General features: G+C 34.6%; 3 protein-coding genes across 3 annotated transcripts in view; all 3 read right to left on the minus strand.

Moving 5' to 3' along the window:
* Nucleotides 1-25,147, minus strand: part of LOC148950047 (uncharacterized) — a 505,353-nt gene that overhangs the window by 69,882 nt on the left and 410,324 nt on the right. The gene's annotated exons all lie outside the window — the stretch shown is intronic.
* Nucleotides 10,803-13,872, minus strand: LOC148950048 (uncharacterized). Its single transcript, XM_089091428.1, has one exon. It carries the CDS (start codon nt 13,870-13,872, stop codon nt 12,757-12,759), a length of 1,116 nt encoding a protein of 371 aa, XP_088947554.1. The 3' UTR covers nt 10,803-12,756.
* LOC148950049 (uncharacterized) overlaps nt 13,830-25,147 on the minus strand; it is a 57,501-nt gene continuing 46,183 nt past the window's right edge. Inside the window, exon 6 of the mRNA XM_089091430.1 lies at nt 13,830-14,086. Within this exon, the coding sequence (XP_088947556.1) occupies nt 13,830-14,086 (257 nt within the window). The remainder of the gene's footprint in view (nt 14,087-25,147) is intronic.

Raw genomic sequence — 25,147 nt, forward strand, 5'->3', positions numbered from 1 at the left:
TATGCCATTCATATCCGACTTATTGAGAAAACCGGGTTTTGTTTTGATTAATAAGAATACGTTTGATTCAAATACTAATTTTTCTATCACAAACCATAACAAATATTTTCCACAATATTATCTGCAATAAATTTTCATCGCTACATGTTATCGTGTGTTATTCACGATAACACACGGGGAATAGCAGGACTAGTTTCTGTTTTAATAGGCAGGTCAGCCCACCTGAAGGTCTCCTGGAAGTTTGGCGGGGGACTTCAAGCGAAAACCAAGTGTTCTTTACTCCTGCGAATGTAGTTCGCATCATCATCAAGAGCTTGTGGTGTTCGCATCATCTTTACTCACCAAGAGCTTGTGGTGTTCTTGTAGAAACAAAAAGTCGAAATTAGATAGTTTCTGGTTCAAAGAGTCATCCTTATCCTTCGTTCCAGTAATGTTGAATGATCATATTGAAAATTCAACTTTAATAGTTATTTTCTTAGCTTACTAGAACGTTTAGCTACAGCATTACAAAGGATTCATCAGAGAAAATTAAACATGATTGCCATGACAATTAGCACATTTGGGGGCAGCTGGCAAGGGGAATCGCGCGACAATTCATGCTCTCCTGCACAATGGGAGCTACGTTTAGCCTTATCACAAGTGGCCTTCAGGTGATTTGGCGATTGGCAATTATAACAGCACCTAGGTGGACGCTTTAACTCATGAACTCGGAAAATCTACTAACCAACTTTCACGCCAAGCTTCAGCGCATTAGCAAGAGCAATTACATTTTCGAAGAACACTTTAGCAGCAAAGGAATTGTCAATTCGTTTTGCATCCTTAATATCACCGCAACCAATTAGCATGCCCACGTCAAAGGCATTTGATAAACCTGTCATAATACCTATATATTGTGTTTCATTTATTTTGACGTCACAGTTGCTCAATACGGAGGGAAAAGAATCGCAAAAATCTTAAGCAGCAGTCTGGTCAATTCGCACCACAAATTTATCGCCGGAGGGCTTTATGCTATGAATACATTCATGACCAGTTATAAGGTCAATCACATCATTGCGTTTTGCAGAATTAGTCAGGTGAGATGGAACTTTTGAAATGACAATAGTGGCATGATTATCAACGATTGGCTGGAGCCTCGGGCCACTAAGAGCAGTAGCGGATCCAGAAAGGGGGATAGGGGCGATCCCCCCCTAGACGGGCTGTAATTTTTTTGTTTTACGGCACTTACGGAAGTCTGCATTAACGCATGTTAATCCAGACTACTGTAACTAGACCCTAAAACCATGGGCGTAGGCAGTATCTTGTGTAGGGGGGGGCCGATTCTGTGATGGAGGGGGGAGGGATCTTACTAATACTTCCCGAGGTGCTTTGAATACAGGTCTTTAGAAACTAGTCATTCTATATTTCACTAAAACTCGGCCTTTAACATTTTCCATGTTCTACTTTTCTAGCAACAGTATAACATAAGAGACCCACTATCCTACTTCCAATTCCCAGAAAACATAAACACCACAAAATCGATTTGACACGAATCACATTATGGCTGGATTACAGCTTCTTCTAAGAATTCAATTCGAAAGCTTACAGTTGTGAAAAATTAAATATCAAAATTGGTATAGGGGAGACTGGCCCATGTCTATCCAAAGCAAACAGTTTCAATACAAAAACCTATGGGGCTTCTGGTGGATTATAAACGCTCTGACAGATTGCAGTGTATTTTTTTTTAAAAGTCTTACCTTAATTAATACTTTTACCAAAAATTTCAGATTGGATCAGGTTTTATGGTGATTAACTCTGGAATTTTTTTCAATTTTGTCTGAAAGCCTACGCCTAATTACGAATACTAGAAAACTCGCATCGTAAACTCACATTGTATTCTTCTATTATTTGCCTGTTTTTGGTAGCTTCCCAGACACGCCATCTTCACCAGTTTGCTGTTAGTATTTTTTCATCCTGTGGGATAGTGAACTCCCATGTTCGGCCACAATACCCAGGGTAAATTCGGCATGCCGTACCAAGGTGTCCAAAAGCGGGCTATGCTTGTAAAAGCTGTGTAAACAGCATAGTTAAAGGTTGAAGGCAAGCTTAATACCCAAAACTGTGTTATTCCTGGCGTTGTTTAATCCTGTCAGAACAGTAGGTGAACTGAAGTTCTTTTTTTTCTGTTAAATTTCATTCAAGATAAAATGATTAAAAGCAAAACAGTAGAGAAAAAAAAAGAAAGGTGGCTGTCATCCAGAAGAAAATAAAATAGCAGTTTTTTCTATCTTATTTTACAAGAAATCAGTTGGATTCTCTGGAAGTACTATGGGTGTCCCTAGAGGAACACTGCAAGACTACATAAAAAAAAGTTGAGAAGCTGAATATCCCTCTAAAAAGTCTGCTACTGAATTTCTTTACACCCTGTTACAGCCCATGATCGATCTTCACTAAGGAACAAGCAAAAAGACTAAGAACTTACTTGAAAACAATAGCTTATATGCTTTTGACTGCACTCCCCTTGAAGTTTGTAAATTTGCATACACTTACACCATTATTAAGAGCATAAAAGTACCGGATAACGGAACTGCAAAGGTAGTGGAAACAGTCGAGGAATTACAGGTAAAGACTGGTACCGTGGTTTTATGGATTGACTTAAAACTCTATCAGTAAGAACGCCAATAAGTACAAGCCTATGACGGATAACTACTTTCAACTGTCACAGTGTAGGAGCTTTCTTTAACAACCTGGATTGAGGCCTACATAAACACATGTTCAGACCACAAGACATTGGAAGTTTTGACGAATCAGGTCTGAAAAAATCCACAAGCCTGGTAAAATCATTGCACAGCGAGGCCAGAAGTAAGTAGGGAAGGTCACGTCAGTAGAAAGAGGTCAGTTGACCACGATTTGTGCTAGTGTTAATGTGTTGGGAACACAGTCCCTCCTCTACTTATTTCCCCACAAAAACAGTGTCCGGAAATTTTACTCAGGGGAGCTTTAGCAGGAACCATCATGATCAGCTCAGAAAATACTTCTGGCTGGATGACTGCCTCTCATTCTTTGCTTTACTTGCAGCATTTTAATAATCAACTCAAACCCAAAAAATTAACAGGAAAAATATGAAAAACTCAGAAGTGCTCACTGACACCCCTATGAAAGAATGCATTACTGCTAGGATAAAAGCTGTATCTGCCAAAAAGCCCTAGTCCTGGAACGGAAGAAAGTCAGACAAGTGAAAAGACTAAAAAGGAAAAGGTATGTCTCGGGCAACAAGAGTTACAGTAAGAGTGACGATTCTGACGTAGATGACCCTGTATGCAGCAACTCTTCAGGCCCCATCATAGACATTGAAGACAAGCCCCCTACCAGCAACTTCTAATTTGACACTGAGAAAGTCAAGGCTGGTGATTACATTCTGATTGATCTGAAGAGCAAGAAAGAGAATTCTGTTCACAATGTTATCATTATCGAAAGTAGCAACTGAAGAACTTAAGGTCCTCTTTTGGAAGAAGACTGGAGCAAGAGACTTTGTGCTTACTGACGAGATGAATAGTATCTTAAAGACAGAAGTTGAAATAAAACTGCCACCACTGAAAGGTAGAACACCAAGATTAGCGGAGCGGCTTACTTTTGGTGTTGATCATTCAATGTATAATTTGAAATTAATACTCTTTAGTTTTTTTTTAAACCTTAATGAAATTCATTTTGTAGTTTTTATCCTGACCATATTCTTTCTTAATTTTATAGCCAAAAAACAAGCTTTAATGTTCCCCTGGTCACTTTTCTTTTGTCCGGTGGTCAAACGTAAAGCAGAGACGACTGAACCAGTACCGGGATGGCCCAGGTTTGGCACTCCTGACCACTTGGATAGAGAGGCATCCAGGTGGAAAAATGGCGGAGTATTTCTAATTGTCTTTTTCAAGGATGGTATTGAATGAGTTACTTTTGCTTTGACATGCTCAGCAACTTCTTATCGCTTGAATCAATTCATGGAGAATTCATGGAAAAGTCAAAATCAGCCGATCGTGGGCCAGTCTCCTATCTATATACCGGACCGAAAATCAATATTGAAGATCGAAACGTAAATGTTGATATCGCAAACGATATTTGGAAATTTCTTTTTATTTCCAGCTTTTTTAACCATCTACCAGGTAACATCCAACAAAAAATTCCAATATACCAAAAGTTCTCGCTAATATCTATCGTAAATTTGAAGTTCTAGGGGGGACAGCTGCCCCCCCCCTTCCCTACGCCCATGCCTAAAACATTTTTACATTATGTTCAATCAGCTGTAGACAATCGAGGCGTGCGTCCTGAAAATCAGATCATTTTCCCCTCTTCTTTCTGTGTTGGCTTGACAATGTATCCCAATCTTTGAATTTTTCTTCTTTTCTCGTGACAAATTCGTAGGCTTCTTCTTGGAACAATTCACTTGCGGCTGAATGAGATGTTGCCTTACGATGTAAATTCTCTAGTTGCAAAAATTACGTTACTAGGCCTATAATAGTAAACTGCGTTATTGTAAACACTGCTTATAAGTATTCAAAATAAGGATGAATATGTAAACATGTAGATTAGCTAAATTAGGTACTCATAATAGGGTGTGTCGAATTCAATAAAATCAACATAAATTGACCTACTATGTAGATGGTGTTGTAGGTTTAGATCCATTAACAGTTTAAAAGCATGTATGAAGCAATCTCTTTTTGAAGATTAGGGGAAAGTTTTTACATCTGTCAGTGGGTTTTAATTAGTCCTAGTTTAATTGTCAAAATGAGGAGATTCACTTGTTTTCTTTCCAGTATTTTACAATTCAATAATATCTGCTCAGGGGTTTCTTCTTTGTTCTTACAGTACCTGTAAAATGGGCTACTGGTAACTTCTCGATTTGGCTGCTTAATTTTATGTGAAAAGGAATGGTGGTTGAACTTAGCTGTGTTTGTACGAACAGTTTGGCACCACAAAAATACGTTTCGAAACAGCACTGAGCAAAGTCTTTATCCACACGACGAGCAATTTTGCAGTTTGGCTGATTATCTGTCGATACGGCGGGAATTCGAAATGTAAAATATTGACATAATGTCAAAAAAAAAAAAAAAAATCAAAGTTTATATTTTGACTGGCCCTCCAAGTGGGGCCAGTTGGATCTGGTTTTGAAATTCAATCAAGGAAAATGGCAAAAATACTGATAACAGGCAAATCAATAAAACAAATAAATCAGCTAAGATACTTGACCAATAAGAGGATAATAATTTTATTTTTTATTTTCTAGCCGTTTTTGTGGCAGTTGTAGCAGTCCACAGCTTTTCCTTCACTGCCGTTTCCTCCTCGAGTATTTCTCACCTCATAGCATAGCAACAGTTTATCCGGTAAATTTTATCTAGTTCTCGCCAGTCGCCCCACTGTTTGAGACGCAACGCAACCGGACCTGAATGTTCTGAAATGTAAAAACAAACATTTGGTTCCAGTGTATGGCGAAATTTAAATGTGCGTCTGTCACGAGGACTTTCGTCGTTTAAGCGATGTTAACGTCGGGAAAACGCGGACAAAAGACGCTTGACAGTTTTGTCATTTCAAAGTCTCGCAGAACTGATAGTGTAACTGTAACTGCAAGTGGCTCTTCAATTAATTCTGTTGGAAGGGGCGAACATGACAAATTCCGGACACTTTGCAATCTTCTGTTAACCCCTTGAGCGCCCAGAGTGATCATCCAACAACACCCCCGCCCCCTACTCTGTTTCCGGAAAACCACATTGGTGCAATACATGCCATTGACGACCGAATAAAGTGCAAGCTTCTGGAGAGGCCATGGAAACTGCCGATTGGATAGCAAATACCGCATTCTGTTCATTTAAAGAGGGGGAAAGATGAAAAAAGGTACTTGAACGATTCTCATTTGCAGATTTTCCACTGGCTTGTATATTCTGCTTCCCAGAAAGGCGTTATTTTGCAAATACTGCCCACTTTTTGTAACTGGGGCTAGCGGGGGTTCAAACAGACAGGTTCCCCTACAAAAGCTGGTTACAAAGCCTGTTACTGAATTTGCTAAGTTACTGGGAAAAGATGGAGACCTGACAGTACATGATACTTCCCAGTACCATCGTGACGCAGTAGAAGCTGTAAAGTCGTTTCTAAGAGTCTACTATTCTCCGCAAGAATCTATAAATAACCACGTTAACAAACAGCGAATGAAGCAAGTAACAGAAAACAGAGAGAGGCTTAAGCCGATTCTGGAATCAATCATATTTCTAGGAAGGCAGAATATTCCACTGAGGGGCCATCGGATGATTGCAGCTTAAACTTGGATGACATGCAGCTTTCAAACGAAGAAAACTTCCAAGAACTACTACGTTATCGTGTTGAAAGTGGCGACAGTACATTAAAAGAACAACTGAAAACATCGGGAAAAAATGCTACCTATATCAGCAAAACAACTCAAAACCAGTTGATTTAGTTTTGTGCGAAAGAAGTTATAGGTGTCATTCTAGAGAGAGTAAAGTCAGCAAGGTAGTACAGAATCATTTTTGATGAGACAACAGATGTGTCACATTCATCGCAACTTAGTTTAGCTCTCTGCAATGCCTTCGATAACCATATACGCGAGGAATTCATAGGTTTTGTTGACGTTCATCACGCCATATTTGAAAGTTTTTCTGCGGAAAAAGAGTTGACTATCAACGGAAAAGTGATTGGCCAGCTAGTTCTAAGCCTCTTGGAAGACATGGGTTTGGGTCTACTTCACTGTGGTGGAATCGGGACGGATGGTTTTGCAACGATGGTATCAAATAACTGTGGTGCTGTAGTGGAAATTCGGAAAAAAGCTAATAACGCGTCTCGTTGTTTCTGCTTTAACCACGCCCTGAAACTTTCCTTGTCAAGAAGCTCAGTTGTTTTGAGCACCAGAAATGCCATACCCATTATATAGAAGCTGTTGCATTTTTTAATGTATCGGCGAAGAGAAATTGCGTCTTGAATAAAGTTCTGAAAGCTAAGCTCACGAGAATGTGCGAGACAAGGTGGATCAAGCGGCACGAGTCACTTATGCAGTTTGTGTCAAAACTTCCAAAAGTCATCCAGTCTTTGGAACACATCAGTCACTGGAGTAAATCAGTAACCGCTCCGAAGGCAAAGACGCTTGTGACAACGTTACATAGTGCGGAATTCGTGGTTTCCCTTCAGTGTCTGCGCAGCATTTTCGCTGTGACCTTGACTCTTAGTCGGCTATTCCAGAAGAAGACTTTGGACTTGGGTGCTGCCAATGGTAACGTATCCGATCTATTAGATGTTCTGGAAAAACGACGGGAAACGTGTGACGAAGAGTTCGCATTAGTATTTGAGCAAGTAAAAGAACGGTCAGATGAAATCCAATTTCCTGTTGAAGTTCCAAGGACTACACAAAGACAGGTTAAACGAAATAATCCGCCTCATACTACACCTGAAGAATATTATCGACATGCTTTTTTTCTACCTATGCTCGACTCAGTCATAAGTGACTTAAAGAGCCGATTCTCAAGAGACAAGCTGAACTCTTTCAGGTTAACCGTACTGCTGCCATGAAATATTGTGAATTGTACTGATGATTTGCTGTAATCTTCCATCAAAGAGATCTCTAGTATATACGGTCAACTTTTTGGCTTAACCGAGCTGTCTACCAGCGCAACGCTTGTTTTGGCAGAATCGCATGTTTGGAGAAGTAGAAAGGAGGTATTTTTCCTTAATCAGCAGAAGAAACTGCCAAGGAATGTGACAGAGACCTATATCCTTATGTCAGCTCACTTCTTGCTATTTTCATATCTCTTCCAGTGAGCGTGGCATTTGCCGAGTGTAGCTTCTCAACTTTCCGCAAACTGAAAACCTGGCTCAGAGCACAGATGGGGCAAACTAGACTCACTTGTTTGGCTTTCTCAATGTGCGCCGTGACATCGATATAAGCCTTGACAGGGTAATCGACAGGTTTGTGAACGGTGGAGCCAGGAAGCTCGAAACTTTCTGGTAAACAGTTGTCAGTTGATCAAGTACAGTTTTTGTAAGCATTATTGTAATATATGAAAACTCCATTTTTGTTAAATAAGAGACCAACCGGGAAACTTAAAACGTGAAAGATATCACCCTTGTTTGGCCGACAAAAAGGACACTACCCCCACCCTTTTTGGTAGGAACCCCTTCCCCCCTAGAACGAAAGGCTGGATTCTTCCCTGACTAAGAGGAGGGCAGTTTATATCATAAGACAGAATTTTCTCACGGATTTGCTTGAGTTCAGAGTCAATATTTAGAAGCCTTGATGCGAGGCTTGAATATGCACCGGCTGGAATGACAGGAACCTCGGTAGGCAAAATAATCACGTAAGTAGGTGAAACAAAATCATCAGACTCACATTTCTGAAAGGTCTCTATTGTAACACCTGTTACAAGACATAACACCTGTTGACTCACATAAGGTTGCGCCATCCCCTATTACATAGCAACGGAATGTAACCATTTCCTAACACCTACATCTCTTAGTTTCCCCCTGTGAGTAAACTGAAGGAATTGCGTCATCCATATTACACATGGCCATTTTAAAACAGGGCACCTTTAAAACTATGGGATAGTGTCTCCCCAAAAGTAAACATTGTCGTAACACCTGCTGGCTACCGTGGAAACAGGGCTTGCGTCTAAAATCTTATGCCTATAAAACAATATATTTAAAACTATTATGCCTATACTACTTATATCGAGCATGAAGAAAACTTCTGAAGTTGTGGAAAGTCTTGAGACCAGGGGATGAATTAACCACAAGAAGATCAAGACAACAGCGAGAATTTGGCATTAAGGGCGACGACCCTAAGATCGACTTTCGAGGAATGGGAATTCTCGGATTAAAGAATCAACTGTATTTTCCTCTATCGATCGTTACCACAGAGTGTGTAGAACTCAAATCCTTCGAAACCGAAGGTAAGTTCTAACTCCACTGTACTGTAGCAACTTGTAAAATCAGCAAACAACAAGTTTCATAAACAAAAATCAGCGCACAACAAGTTCCATGAACAAAATCAGATTCGCGAGGAGAAAAATCAGTGTACAAGTTTTACGGAGAGAAAAATCAGCATGTAACAAGTTTCACAAAAAGAAAATCAGCATGCAACAAGTTCCACGAACATAAATCAGCACCCAAGCAGTTCCGTGAAGAAAATCCGTTTCAGGACGAGAAGAAGTTACACGAATAAAAAAAATCAGTAAGCCGAAAGTTTCATGAACAAAACATTAGCATGTGACAAGTTCCACGAATAAAATCAGCATGCTACAAGTTCCATGAATAATGTTTGGGCCTCGGTTGAATTGCTTGATAGGGTCCTCCGATGGTTAGGACCCCCTCCATTGGAATTGCTCGCTAAGGGGGCCCCGGTTGAATTGGATACTTGAGTTATGGTTGAAATGGTGGCTTGGGTCCTCCGGTGGTTAGGGGAGCCACGCTAGAAATGCTCGCTAGGGGCTCCTGTTGAATTGGATGCGTGGATCCCGTTTAAATTGGCTGATAGGCCCTCCTGGTGGTTAGGACCTTTCATTGGAATTGCTCGCTAGGGTAGCCTGGTTGAATTGGATGTTTGGGTCCCAGTTGAATTGGTTGCTTGGGTCCTCCGGCGGTTAGGCTAGAGGAGCTTCGTTGGAAATGTTCTCTAGGGGCCCCGGTTGAATTGGATGCTTGGGACCGGCTTGAATTGGCTGCTAGGTCCCCCGATGGTTAGATCAGGACCCTCCGTTGGAATTGCTCGCTAGGGGGCCCCAGTTGAATTGGATGCTTGGGCCCCGGTTGAATTGGTTGCTAGGATCCTCCGGTGGTTAGGTTAGGGGAGGGGGCCTCGTTGAAAATGCTCGCTAGGGCCCCAATTGAATTGGATACTTGGTCCTGGTTGAAATGGCTGCTAGGGTACTCCGGTGGGTAGGGGGCCATGTTGGAATTACTTGCTAGGGGGCCGGTTGAATAGGAAGCTTTGCTCCCGGTTGAACTGGTTACTAGGGTCCTCCGGTGGTTAGGTTAGGACCCCGCGTTGGAATTCATCGCTAGGGGCACAGTTGAATTAGATACTTGGGCCCCAGTTGAATTGGTTGCTAGGGTCCTCCGATGGCTATGTTAGGGGCCCAGGAGTAGAAAAAGCCAATAAAGATAGTCCAGGGGTCAGACAAGTTTCATGAAAAAAAAATCAGGACGCAACAAGTTTCACAAACAAAATTCAGCGCGCAACCAGTTCCATGAACAGAATCAGATTCGCGAGGAGGAAAATCAATGTACGAGTTTTACTAAGAAAAAAATCAACATGTAACAAGTTTCACGATCATTAATTAGTACACAAGAAGTTCCGAGAAGAAAATCAGTTTCATAAGGGGAAAAAACTTCACGAAGAGAAAAAATACGCATGCAACAAGTTCCACGAATAAAATCAGCATGCTACAAGTTACATGAACAATGCTTGGGCCCCGGTTGAATTACTTGCTAGAGTCCTCCGATGGTTAGGCTAGGGCCAGGGTTGCCACCCTGACCTGGAAGAATTTACTAAATCTGAGAGGAAAAATTTACTAAATCGCATCTGTTTTTACTAAATGCTAAAAAAAAATTCTTTGCGCGTGCGGCTATCGCCGCACGGGCACCATCAAGCATCGATTTTCCTATAGGAGGATAATCAATAGATTTTCACAATCTTTTTTCCATTTTTCTTCTTTTTTTTCTCTTTTCCTCTTTTCTTTCGTTTTCATAGTATGATTGAAAATTCCGGAAACATTTAAGTTCAAAAATCCTTTTTTTTTATTATTTGGATATACTACTGGATAGGCTTCATATTCCAGATGCGGTATATCCAAGACGTCAAACAATAGTATGGAATCTTAGATTCTGGAAATCCTTCTGGCGAAGCCCGGCTTTAAATTTATCAGTGGTCTTCAGGTCATAAAATTCAGATATATTGAAATATTAAAAAACAATTAACGAAGAAAAACAGCTACAACTCATATTCACGAAGCAATTCAGGAGATGGAGTGCTTAGAATCTGAGGTGTGTTTGGAAGTGACAGCTTTTGAAATTTGTCCTCCAGTTTCCGTTTTTAGGTTTAAAATCTAAACCCTTCAATTTTAAATTTTTAAGAGGAAATTTGCCACTTTTAAAACACTAATTGGGCTGGTCTTTAAATAAGGGATAAGGTGCTTACAAAGATTTCTGGCAATTTTAAAGCAATTAATTTAGGATTTTTTAAACTGATTTTCTCTGGATTCTCTCTTGTTGGTATTCAAGCGAATCAAAAACCAATGCAGTCTATGTCATTTCAAAACGCAAATAACGTAATCGGCTACCGGTTTAGTTGTAAAAATTTGTAAACTAAAAGTGCAGCTCAAATTAGGTTAGGGCTGCCAAGAAAAAGAAAACTTGTATAACATGCAATAATTATTTAAAAAAAAAACATTGTGTCATTATTCTTCAGGTCAGGCAAATCATACAAATTGAAAAGTAAGAAGAAAAATATGTAGTCACAATTAAAAAAAAGTCGCACTTAAAAGGCTTTAATCGTCCTCGGCCTCATGCTCTACAATCTCTGTAATTCTTATAAAGTGAACTAGACCTTTCAATTTCCAATCAAAGAAGCCCCCTCTTAAGTTTATACGAGAATTTCTTACGCAAGAACCATGTATGTCCCCAGGGCTAAATTTACAACGCAAGCCCCCAGGCCCCGGAGGCTGTATCGACCCTGAAATGTTTGTTATCTGAATTTTGAACTGCTTTTAACAAAATGGCTATCCCGAAATTTTGACCGGATGCACCTCAGAAAAAAGGCGTGGTGGGGGGCTAGTTGCCCTCCGGTCACTTTTGACTCTTTAAAAAAGGCACTAGAAATTCCAATTTCTAATCAAATGAGCACCCTCTAAATTTTATACAACCATCCCTTCCATATGAAGTGCCTCTGGAAAAAAATTAATAATAATAAAACATTGGAGACTTATGGTCTTTACTATAAGCATCGTTATAGCGTTACCTCTGACTTGCTGAAAGCCTGCTCATTTTGGTTTCTTAATTATTTTTATAGATTTATTTCTAACTTAATTTTTTTGTCAATAATAATGTATAACAACTGTAGTCAATAGTATTTACCTGAAGCTATCAGAATACAAATTTTGGTTTTTATCGTTTTTAACTAAAAAATTCCGTTGCTCATCCTTACCTGGTTCTTGCTTTTTAAAGGAATTTTTGTTTTAAGTTGTATGTTTTTCTAATAGCATCCAGTTTCTTCAAACTAAAGCTTTTTGAATAAATTTTTGACCTTTGTTCGTCTTTTGAAAAAGATTATTTTTTTTCGAATTCGCTTCTATATACTTGACAATAGGTACTTATAAATTTGCAAGAGAAATATTCCAAATAACGATTAACTGCTTAAAAGTACTTCAAAGGTAATTATTATGTTGAAGATGACACATATAAAAATAAACTAGCATGATAATCACTCAAAATACACAATAACAAATATAGACAATCAACTAATAACCCACTAATCAAAAGCAAATAAGACAAACCAACCCATTTACATTTCTTCATTCATTAATTCATGAAAAGAAGAATAATTAGTTTGCAACAGCAAAACTACATTAAATACATCAAATAGTTCAATATTCATCTCTACCTCCTGTAAAATGTTAGCCGTTTGCTTCTCTTTCAGGAAATTTTTTTTATTATATTTAATTTTAATTTCATCAATGACAGAATTTCAATTAGAAAGTTCGATTTAAATACTTTGTATTCTTCTGTTCATATAAAACATTATTTCGATTTTTTTTTCTCGCCAGAATGCACTCTTTGATGCTTAATCAAAGAACTTGATGCGCCAAAGCATTTCCTACATACATCACACTTAAATGATTTTTCACCAGTATGTAGTATTCGGTGCGCATTCAAGTTGCTCGATGTAGAAAAGCATTTCTTGCATTCCTCACATTTAAACGGTTTCTCACCGGTATGAACTCTTTGATGCCTATTTAAATTTTCCAATCGAGAAAAGCTTTTCTTACATACATTACATTTGAACGGTTTCTCACCCGTATGTACTTTTTGATGACTATTCAAATGGGCCAATTGAGAGAAGCTTTGCTTACATATATTACAGTTAAACGGTTTCTCACGAGTATGTACCCTTCGATGCACATTTAAGTGGCTTGATAAAGAAAAACATTTGTTACATAACTCGCATTTAAACGGTTTCTCACCGGTGTACACTTTCTCACCGGTGTGCACTTTTTGATGGCTTTTCAAATGGCCCAGTCGAGAGAATCTTTGCTGACATATATTACACTTGAACGGTTTCTCACCAGTATGTACTCTTTGATGCGTAATCAAAGTGGAAGATAGAGAAAAACACTTCTTACATATATTACATTTAAACGGTTTCTCCCCGGTGTGTACTCTTTGATGAGCAACCAAAGTACTTGATACACTAAAGTATTTCTGACATAAATTGCACTTGAACGGTTTCTCACCAGTATGTACTCTTTGATGCACATTCAAGTTGTTCAATAGAGAGAAGCATTTCTTACACGCCTCACATTTGAACGGTTTCTCACCTGTATGGACTTTTTGATGCCTATTGAAATTGCCCCATATAGAAAAGCTCTTCGTGCATACATTACATTTGAACGGTTTTTTGCCAGTATGCACTCTTTGATGCTTAGTCAAACTACTTGATTCAGAAAAGCATTTCTTACATATAAGACATTTAAATGGCTTCTCACCGGTATGTACTCTTTGATGTGTATTCAAGTAGCTTGATGCAGAAAAGCATTTCTCGCATTCATCACATTTAAACGGCTTCTCAACAGTATGTACCCTTCGATGCCTAATCAAACTGCTTGATTCAGAAAAGCATTTCTTGCATAAACACATGTAAACGGTTTCTCACTGGTATGCACTTTTTCATGCCTATACAAAGCCTCCAATCGAGAAAAGCTTTTCTTATATACATTACACTTAAACAGTTTCTCACCGAAATGTAATCTTTGATGCGTATTTAAGTGGCTTGATCCAGAAAACGCTCTAGTTCTGGAGAGTTCTGGTTGAATTACACCATCAGAATTGCCCACAGTAGAATCCATTATCTCTATAGTAAGAGAAAAAAAAAACTACATTAAAGGTAATAAAACAGTTATAAGCAAAATTTGAGAGTTTAGTCAGTATTAATTAAAAACAACTATGTGAAAAAGAATTTTTTCAATAAAAAGTAAAGGTCAAATAATGCCTAAGATCAGCTGAAATGAAAACCTATATATAATTGAAACTCAAAACGACCAGAAATACTTTTAAAGAATAGATGAAACCCAAAAGGTAACTGAAATCAAATAAACATCCATAGCAAATAAACATACAGCAGATAATAATATAAATAAAAAAATCTTGAAACGAGCAAAACATAAATTGAATGTGCAAAGCAAGCTTAAAGCAAAAATAATATCACTACAAACAAGAGTTTAGCTACTGCCCCCTTCCCTATCTGGAAAAGTATAAATCCTACTGTGTCTATGGTGCTTTACTGAAAACGTCTTATTTTACGAATATTTTTTTGTATTTATTACAACATTGAAAATAAAATAATATTACGGTGAAAAAAAAAACCTTTGAACTGGGGAGCTTTCAGCAATTATTATATCTATCTATAAAATATTAAGTTTAATTTTATTAGTTCTTTCCAAGACTGTCTGGGACCCATATTGTTTTCACTACTAACAAGATTTTGGCAACTGCTCACTTCCCTAACAATAAAAGTATAAACCCTACTGCGCAATTGACACTGAAATAAAATCTTGAAATGGTAAGCTTTCAGCAATTAATATCATTATATATATATATATATCAAATATTGAGTTTAATTTTATTAGTTCTTTCCAAGACTGTTTAAGCACCAATGACGCAGTAGACTTTATACTTTTAGAGTTTGGGAAGTGGGCAGTAGCCAAGCTCTTGTTTGTAATGATTTTTGCTCGTTTTACGCTTCATTTGCATATTCAATCTAAGTTTTACTTGATTTATGATTTATTTGTTCATTTATATTAGTAACTGTTCTAAGTTTGTTTGCTATGTCTGTTCATTTAATTTCTGTTCGTTTTGGGTATCATTTATTTTATAACAGTAATTTGTTGTCGCTTTAATTTTTAATAATTATGTTTTTTTTCTACTGATCTTAAGATTGATATCCGCTTTATTCTTCTTAGAAAAACTGCTTTCTTGGAAAGTTTTTTTTTAAATTAATTTCTGTTCCTTTTAGATTGTAAAAGTTTAAAGTTTGTTGCAATTCCCTATTTCAAAATCATTTTTTTTTAACATCTAAGTTTCATCGATGATCATAACTAGTATCAAAGTAACGAAGTAAAGAAAGTATCTAAGTAAACAAAGTATCAAAGGAACAATAAGCGACTTGAATAACTACAGTCCTTGTCTTGTAAACGAATAAATCCAAGTATCAAATTCAACAAAATATCAAACTAACAATAGACAAGTTGCATAACTCACAGCCCTTTCCCCAGGGACTGGAAAAACATTGGTACAAAATACTTGTTTTGGGCAACACGCTATAGGTAATAGTGTCCCAAGAGAGCATAATCAAATATAAACAACAACTGCCTCTGACTTTTGCTTTTTTTTTTTTACTCTGAGATGCTTTTGAGTTGCGGTAATTGCCAGATTCGGATTGTTTTGAGGTGCTGTGAGTGCCCGTATTTATTATACATTTAAATTGTGTATTGCATCTTTAAACCTGCTGGGACACTCTTCCCTGTCCGTGTTGCCTAAAGCAAGTATTTTGTACAATTATTCTCCAGTCAATTTAAAGTAATCAATAATATCTGTTTTCTCACATAAACTCAGAAGGAAAACGCCTCATTATACTTAGTTTCTACTACTCATACTTAGTACGCTACCCGTGGTCATTAGGACCGTAATCAAGGTCATTAATCTCACACCTATCAGATCACTTCATTAAATTGGAGTGAGAAAAATGTGTCACCTCGCCACACCTTGTGGTCATAATACTCATAACCATTCTACTTTACCACACTTAAGAATTTAGATACACGATTATAATCTATTAGTCAACTTAAAACTGTTGAAGTGTATTATCATAGGAACTTATTTTATCTGGTCTTAAGCTTAATATGGCTCTACTTTTCTTCGGCATATTTATATATATATATATATATATATATATATATATATATATATATATATATATATATATATATATATATATATATATATATATATATATATATATATATATATATATATATATATATATATATATATATATATATATATATATATATATATATATATATATATATATATATATATATATATATATATATATATATATATATATATATATATATATATATATATATATATATATATATATATATATATATATATATATATATATATATATATATATATATATATATATATATATATATATATATATATATATATATATATATATATATATATATATATATATATATATATATATATATATATATATATATATATATATATATATATATATATATATATATATATATATATATATATATATATATATATATATATATATATATATATATATATATATATATATATATATATATATATATATATATATATATATATATATATAATATACATATAATAAATATAATTGATATAACATATTCAATATAAACAATACGCTACTTTTAAATTGTATAGCACTTGACCCTGGGGCTTTGTCATCCCCGGAGGCATAGTTACTTGAGTTGTAGACTATTTTGCATAATATGGCTATTCCAAAATTTTGGTGAAAAAATAAATGATCATCTGATAAAATAGATGTAACTAAAATCAATGACTTAAAAAAGGATTTAGAATATTGACCTACAACAAATTCTTCGGAAGGCATGGATGAATAACCAATGAACAAGATTAACACCGAATTTGAGAACAAACACAATAATTGAAAACTTTGTTTCATTTTGAACTTTATAGCTATCACTTTATAGCTGGACTTAAGGAAAAACGAAAGTTAATTTTTTATTATATTCCGGGTTCCCAATTTAATTGCCGAAACATTATACCAAATTAATTTATAATTTCATACCAAGGAATATTTCTTTCTTCAAAATTAATTATCAGGAAAAAACCTGCTTTGCTTTGATCACTTTTGACTCTAAAAACAGAACTAGAACTTTCAACATCCAATTAAATGAGCCTTCTCCAAATGAATACGACCGTCCCTTTCATAAAAGCCATATATGCCCAGAGGCATAGCTTACAACCCTTCCCCCCTGAATCAGGGGGTTGTGTCAACCCTGGAGACATTTGTATATGATTTTTGGACTATTTTGAACAAAACAGCTATCTCAAAATTTTGATCGGAAGCATTTGGGAAAAGAGAACAAGGGGAAGGGCTAGTACCCCTCCGACAACTTGAAACTCTTAAAAAGTGAACTATAACTTTTAATTTCCAATCAAATGAGCCTCCTCCAAAGTGTATACGACAGCCCCTTCCATAAAACCTTATATGCCCCTGGGACATGACTTATGTCCCCTGTCCCCCGTCTCCGGGGGATTGTGCTAAACCCGAAGGCATTTTATACAATCTTTTGACTATTTTGAGCGAAATAGCTATCACAAAAGTTCGATCAGATGCATTTGGGAAAAAAGAAGACGTGGGGGAACCTAGTTACTCTCTGATCACGTTTGACTCTTCGGAAGGGAAATAGAACTTCCCATTTACAATAAAATTATTTGAAAAAAACCACGTTTTCTAAAGAGTTAAAGAGGCTGAGTCACAAGTTCGAACCTTAAAACGTAAGTAGTAACCACATATGGAATTTGCCAAGGCCCCTGTACCAAACAGGTTTCTGGTAGGTATAATCTGGTTTGATGGGTATAGTCTGGTTTGGTTTTTCAAAGAGAGTGACTATCCCCATGCATATAGGTAAACATTTCTATAGGGCATTACACCTTTTCAAAGAGATTCAGAGCTCCCTCACATTCCGGGCCAACCAGATATGTTTCTAGGCCAACCAGACATGGTCTTATACTTTGCAGGACTTGTCTTTCACTTGATGAAGGACAAGTTTTTCTGACGCAGTTACCTCTCCAATGTGGTCTGTATAATACACAAGTAACGTTTGAAAAGTATTGTCAATTTAAACAAGTTTTTCTGACACAGTTTACAGACTAGATTTCTAGTTCATATATTTTTTTGATAACTTGATAGGTGATTTGAATAAAAGGAATTCAAATATTTTGTCTATGAAATAGAAGCTAACTCAATTTGCGAAAAGGTATTCAATTAGCACAACTCTGATCTGATTGAATTGTCGCCGACATTGAGATTTAATCACTGCTAAGCCTATTATTATTGCGAGAGAGTTACCCAATTTACAGCTTAGTGTTAACTGACAGAGTTCCAAATACGAAGATTTTGAAAAGTAGAAAAAAAATTGGACGTTATAATCAGAATTGTTTGATTGACATTTAAAAAGGGGTAATGAGATATATGATCTATATAATACACAAGTGATGTTTAATAAGTATTGTCAATTTAAAATAGGATCTATGCATTTTTTCTTTACATGGTGTTCGTTCAATTGAAAGCGAGGATTTCTGTTAAATAAATAATTCTTATATTTTTTCCGTTCAATTGAAAGCGAGGATTTCTGTTAAATAAATAATTGTTATACCTTTTATTATAGCTTTACGGGGTTTGAGGGACTCTGTCGTTTTATTCCGTGTGATTTTTTATTTACATGGCGTTAGTTTAATTGAAAGCGAGGATTTCTGTTAAATAAATAATTCTTATATTTTTTCCGTTCCATTGAACGCGAAGATTTCTGTTAAATAAATAATTTTTATACCTTTTAAAATAGCTTTACGGTGTTTGATGGTCTCTGTCGTGTTATTACGGGGGATTTTTTCCTTAAAGTGTGTTCGTTCAAAAAGAGAGGAGTTCTGTTAAATAAATAATTCTTATATTTTTTCCGCTCAATTGAAAACGAGGATTTCTGTTAAATAAATAATTGTTATACCTTTTAAAATAGCTTTACGGGGTTTGAGGGGCTCTGTCGTTTTATTCCGTGTGATTTTTTATTTAAAAGGTGTTCGTTCAAAAAGAGAGTAATTCTGTTAAAAAAAAAAGTATTATATTTTTTACGTTAAATTGAAAACGAGGATTTCTGTTAAATAAATAATTGTTATACCTTTTAAAATAGCTTTACGGGGTTTGAGGGGCTCTGTCGTTTTATTCCGTGTGATTTTTTCTTTACATGGTGTTCGTTCAAAAAGCGAGGATTTCTGTTAAATAAATAATTCTTATATTTTTTTTCCGTTCAATTGAAAGCGAGGATTTCTGTTAAATAAATAATTGTTATACCCTTTAAAATAGCTTTACGGGGTTTGAGGGATTCTGTCGTTTTATTCCGTGTGATTTTTTTTACATGGTGTTCGTTCAATTGAAAGCGAGTATTTCTGTTAAATAAATAATTCGTATATTTTTTCCGTTCAATTGAAAGCGAGGATTTCTGTTAAATAAATATTTGTTATACCTTTTAAAATAGCTTTACGGGGTTTGAGGGACTCTGTCGTTTTTTTCCGTGTGATTTTTTCTTTAAATGGTGTTAGTTCAAAAAGCGAGGATTTATGTTAAATAAATAATTCTTATATTTTTTCCGTTCAATTGAAAGCGAGGATTTCAGTTAAATAAATAATTGTTACACCTTTTAAAATAGCTTTACGGGGTTTGAGGGGCTCTGTCGTTTTATTCCGTGTGATTTTTTCTTTACAATGTGTTAGTTAAAAAGTCAAGTATTTCATTTAAAAAAAAAAATATTATAATATTTACGAAAAAATTAAATAGATAAATTATTTAAAGTTAGAAAATTTTAGAAAGTTTAAAATATATTTACGGGGTTTGAGGGGATCTGTCGTTTTATTAAGTGTGATTTTTTCTTTAAATGGTGTTAGTTCAAAAAGCGAGGATTTCTGTTAAATAAATAATTCTTATATTTTTTCCGTTCAATTGAAAACGAGGATTTCTGTTAAATAAATAATTGTTATACCTTTTAAAACGGCTTTACGGGGTTTGAGGGGCTCTGTCGTTTTATTCCGTGTGATTTTTTCTTTACATGGTGTTCGTTCAAAAAGCGAGGATTTCTGTTAAATAAATAATTCTTATATTTTTTCCGGTAAAATGAAAACGAAGATTTATGTTAAATAAATAATTTTTATACCTTTTAAAATAGCTTTACGGGGTTTGAGGGGCTCTGTCGTTTTATTCCGTGTGATTTTTTCTTGACATGGTGTTCGTTCAAAAAGCGAGGATTTCTGTTAAATAAATAATTATTATATTTTTTTCCGTTCAATTGAAAACGAGGATTTCTGTTAAATAAATAATTGTTATACCTTTTAAAATAGCTTTACGGGGTTTGAGGGGCTCTGTCGTTTTATTCCGTGTGATTTTTTATTTAAATGGTGTTCGTTCAAAAAGCGAGGATTTCTGTTAAATAAATAATTCTTTTATTTTTTCCGTTCAATTGAAAACGAGGATTTCTGTTAAATAAATAATTGTTATACCTTTTAAAATAGCTTTACGGGGTTTGAGGGGCTCTGTCGTTTTATTCCGTGTGATTTTTTCTTTACATGGTGTTAGTTCAAAAAGCGATGATTTCTGTTTAATAAATAATTGCTATACCTTTAAAGGATCTTGTACGTTATAGAGTGACACTGTACTTTCATTCCATTTTATATTTTCTTTTCATATTTTTTATTCAAAAAGCGAGGATTTCTGTTAAATAAATCATTCTTAAATTTTTTCCGTCCAATTTAAAACGAGAATATTTGTTAAATAAATAATTGTTATACCTTTTAAAATACCTTTACGGGGTTTGAGGGGCTCTGTCGTTTTATTCCGTGTGATTTTTTATTTACATGGGGTTAGTTCAAAAACCGAGGATTTATGTTAAATAAATAATTCTTATATTTTTTAAGTTCAATTTAAAGCGAGGATTTCTGTTCAATAAATAAATGTTATACCTTTTAAAATAGCTTTACGGGGTTTGAGGGATTCTGTCGTGTTATTACGTGTGATTTTTTCTTTACATGGTGTTAGTTCAATTTAAAGCGATGATTTATTTTAAATAAATAATTATTTTATTTTTTCAGTTAATTTGAAAGCAAGGATTTCTTTTAAATAAATATTTGTTATACCTTTTAAAATAGCTTTACGGGGTTTGAGGGACTCTGTCGTTTTATTCCGTGTGATTTTTTCTTTACATAGTGTTCGTTCAAAAAGCGAGAATTTCTGTTAAATAAATAATTATTATATTTTTTCGTTCAATTGAAAGCGAGGAGTTCTGTAAAATAAATAATTGTAATAGCTTTTAAAATATCTTTACAGGGATTGAGGGACTCTGTTGTGTTATTCTGGGCGATTTTTTATTTACAAGGTTGTCGTTAAAAAATCGAAGCTATATTTTAAATAAATAATTATTATAATTTTTCATGTATCAATGAAGAGTTTATTTAATTTTTATAAATAATTTTTATAACATTTAAAATAGCTTTACGGGATTTGAGGGGCTCTGTCGTTTTATTAAGTGTGATTTTTTCTTTACAAGGTATTCGTTAAAAAAGAGAGGATTTCTGTTAAATAAATAATTATTATATTTTTTACGTTCAATTGAAAGCGAGGATTTCTGTTAAATAAAAAATTGTTATACCTTTTAAAATAGCTTTACGGGGTTTGATGGACTCTGTTGTTTTATTGCGTGTGATTTTTTCTTTACTTGGAGTTCGTTCAAAAAGAAAGGAATTATGTTAAATAAATAATTATTATACATATTTAAATATCTTTTTGGGCTTTCAGGGACTCAGTGGTTTTATTCAATCCGATAGTTTCTTTAAATAGTGTTCGTTAAAAAAGCAAGGATTTCCGTTAAATAAATAATTGTTATACCTTTTAAAATAGCTTTACGGGGTTTGAGGGACTCTGTATTTTTATTCCGTGTTATTTTTTCTTTACATAGTGGTCGTTCAAAAAGCGAGGATTTCTGTTAAATAAATAATTGTTATAACTTTTAAAATAGCTTTACGGGGTTTGAAATAGATACCGAGAGTTCAATGACTCTTCCCCGCAATGACTTCCAAGGGTTTTATGACTCCTCCTCACAATGAATTCAGATGGTTTTAGGGCTCATCCCCCTAGCCATAACTCCATTCAACCTTGAGCGAAGGTATAAAAGTTTGATGAAGTATTTTTCTACTTAACAACTACATTAATAACTACCAAGATGATAGGACTGTATGACACAGAATTTATCAGTTTGAAAAAATCATCTCGTGGTGTTATATTTGAATGTGCATTTTTATTATTGTCTATGGAACTCGAAGAAATTGACTGTTATCATTGGCTAGTGAACTATAACATGTTTGAGTATGATAAAAGCTTGTGGAGTACTACATTACGTCATATAAACAGACTGGGATTCTATGATAGAGTATGATTTATGTTTGTTAATGATTTTGTTAATCCAACATGTGAATTCAAGAAAGAATTTGCTACTTAGTTACAATTTTTCATAATTTCTTGAATGAAATTGTGTATCCAAGTGTTGAATTCAGGAAAAATATTGTTTCTTGTTGAGATTATTTCATCAACTTCCTGAGTGAAATCCATACATCATGCAGCTAAGTGATAAAAGTTTGGCATACAGAGAAAAAAAAGTTACTTAATTGCGATTTTTTCACAGTTCCTTGAGTGAAGTATCTGTACTGTATATTCAAGAGGTGAAATCAATAAAGAGTTTGTTACACTTACTTACAAATATTTTCATAATTTCTTGAATGAAATTTCCGTATTGCGTATCCAAGAGTTGACTTCAAGAAAGAAATTGTTACTTACTGAGAATTTTTTAATAATTTCTTGAATTAAATTTCTACATAATTTACCTAAGTGAAAATTCTTTGTGATAAAGAGAAAAAAAAGCTACCTACTTGTGATTTTTTTCACAATTTCTTGAATGAAGTATCGGTGCTGGATATTCAAGATGTGAAGTCAATAAAGAGTTTGTTACTTACTTACATATATTTTCATAATTTCCTGAACGAAATTTCAGTATTGTGTATCCACGAGTTGAGTTCAAGAAAGAAATTGATACTTACTGAGAATTTTTTCATAATTTCTTGAATTAAATTTCTACATAGTGTATCTTAGTCATGTAAACAATAAGGAGTTTGTTACTTACTTAGAATTTTGTCATAATTTCTTGAACGAAATGTCTTTGTTTATCCAGCAGGTGAATTCAAGAAAGAATTTGCTACTTACTTACAATTTTTTCATAATTTCTTTAATGAAAATTTCTGTATTGTGTATCCAAGAGGTGACTTCAAGAAAGGATTTGTTACTTACTTACTTACAATTTTTTCATAGTTTCTTAAATGAAGTTTCTGCATTGTGTATCCAAGAGGTGACTTCAGTGAAGAGTTTTTTAATTGATTATAATAGAACTATTTTAAATAATAAAGACGGATTAAGATTAAATATATTTATTTATTAAACTTATTAAAGTATTTTTTTTTTGAGAAAAAAAAAACAACAACAAATGTCTAAATAAAAATAGTGAATAGATTTAAAGCTTAAAAATCCACCAACGATGGTCAGATGATATAAAATATTATTTACCATTTGGTGTGGATTAATCACAATCATTTATAGTCTTATATATCCACTGTTCGAAGAACCTAACCTCGTATTCAAGACGGTGATAACCCACCTCAAATTCATGATACTTAAACTCTTCTAGATTGAAAAGTGGAATACTAGGGTCACACTTTTGAATTAAAACTTTATCTGTAGGTACATTGCCCTTTACGTAGAGCGCTTCAACCCCGAAAAAGCTGCAAATTTCACTGACTTCCTCCTGAACATTTCTCAGTTCCTGACCAGCATTATTAAGTGGTGTAATCACTCTATCGTATAATCCCAGTCTGTTTATATGACATAATGTAGTGCTCCACAAGCTTTTATCATACTCAAACATGTTATAGTTCACTAGCCAATGATAACAGTCAATTTCTTCGAGTTCCATAGACAATGATAAAAATGCACATTCGAATATAACACCACAAGATGATTTTTTCAAACTGATAAATTCTGTGTCATACAGTCCTATCATCTTGGAAGTTATTAATGTAGTTGTTAAGTAGAAAAATACTTCATCAAACTTTTATACCTTTGTTCAAGGTTGAATGGAGTTATGGCTATGGGAGATGTTCCCTTAAACCATCTGAATTCATTGTGGAGAGGATTCAAAAAACCCTTGGAAGTCATTGCGGGTAAGATTCATTGAACTCTCGGTATCTATTTCAAACCCCGTAAAGCAAATTTAAAAGGTATAACAATTATTTATTTAACAGAACTCCTGGCTTTTTGAACGAACACAATGTAAAGAAAAAATCACATGGAATAAAACAACAGAGTCCCTCAAACCCCGTAAAGCTATTTTAAACGGTATAACAATTATTTATTTAACAGAAATCCTCGCTTTCAATTGAACGGAAAAAATATAAGAATTATTTATTTAACAGAAATCCTCGCTTTTTGAACGAACACCATGTAAAGAAAAAATCACACGGAATAAAACGACAGAGCCCCTCAAACCCCGTAAAGCTATTTTAAAAGGTATAACAATTATTTATTTAACAGAAATCGTCGCTTTCAATTGAGCATAAAAAATATAATAATTATTTATTTAAAAGAAGTCCTCGCTTTTTGAACGAACACAATGTAAAGAAAAAATCACCCGGACTAAAAAGACAGAGCCCCTCAAACCCCGTAAAGCTATTTTAAAAGGTATAACAATTATTTATTTAAAATAAATCCTCGCTTTCAATTGAACGGAAAAAAAAATATAAGAATTATTTATTTAACAGAAATCCTCGCTTTTTGAACGAACACCATGTAAAGAAAAAATTACACAGAATAAAACGACAGAGCCCCTCAAAACCCGTAAAGCCATTTTAAATGGTATAACAATTATTTATTTAACAGAAATCCTCGTTTTCAATTGAACGGAAAAAATATAAGAATTATTTATTTAAAAGAAATCCTCGATTTTTGAACGAA

The sequence above is a fragment of the Artemia sp. Qi Xiang Cuo genome, chromosome 7 (genome assembly GCF_049724085.1).
Source record: "Artemia sp. Qi Xiang Cuo chromosome 7, ASM4972408v1, whole genome shotgun sequence".
Classification (NCBI taxonomy): domain Eukaryota; kingdom Metazoa; phylum Arthropoda; class Branchiopoda; order Anostraca; family Artemiidae; genus Artemia; species Artemia sp. Qi Xiang Cuo.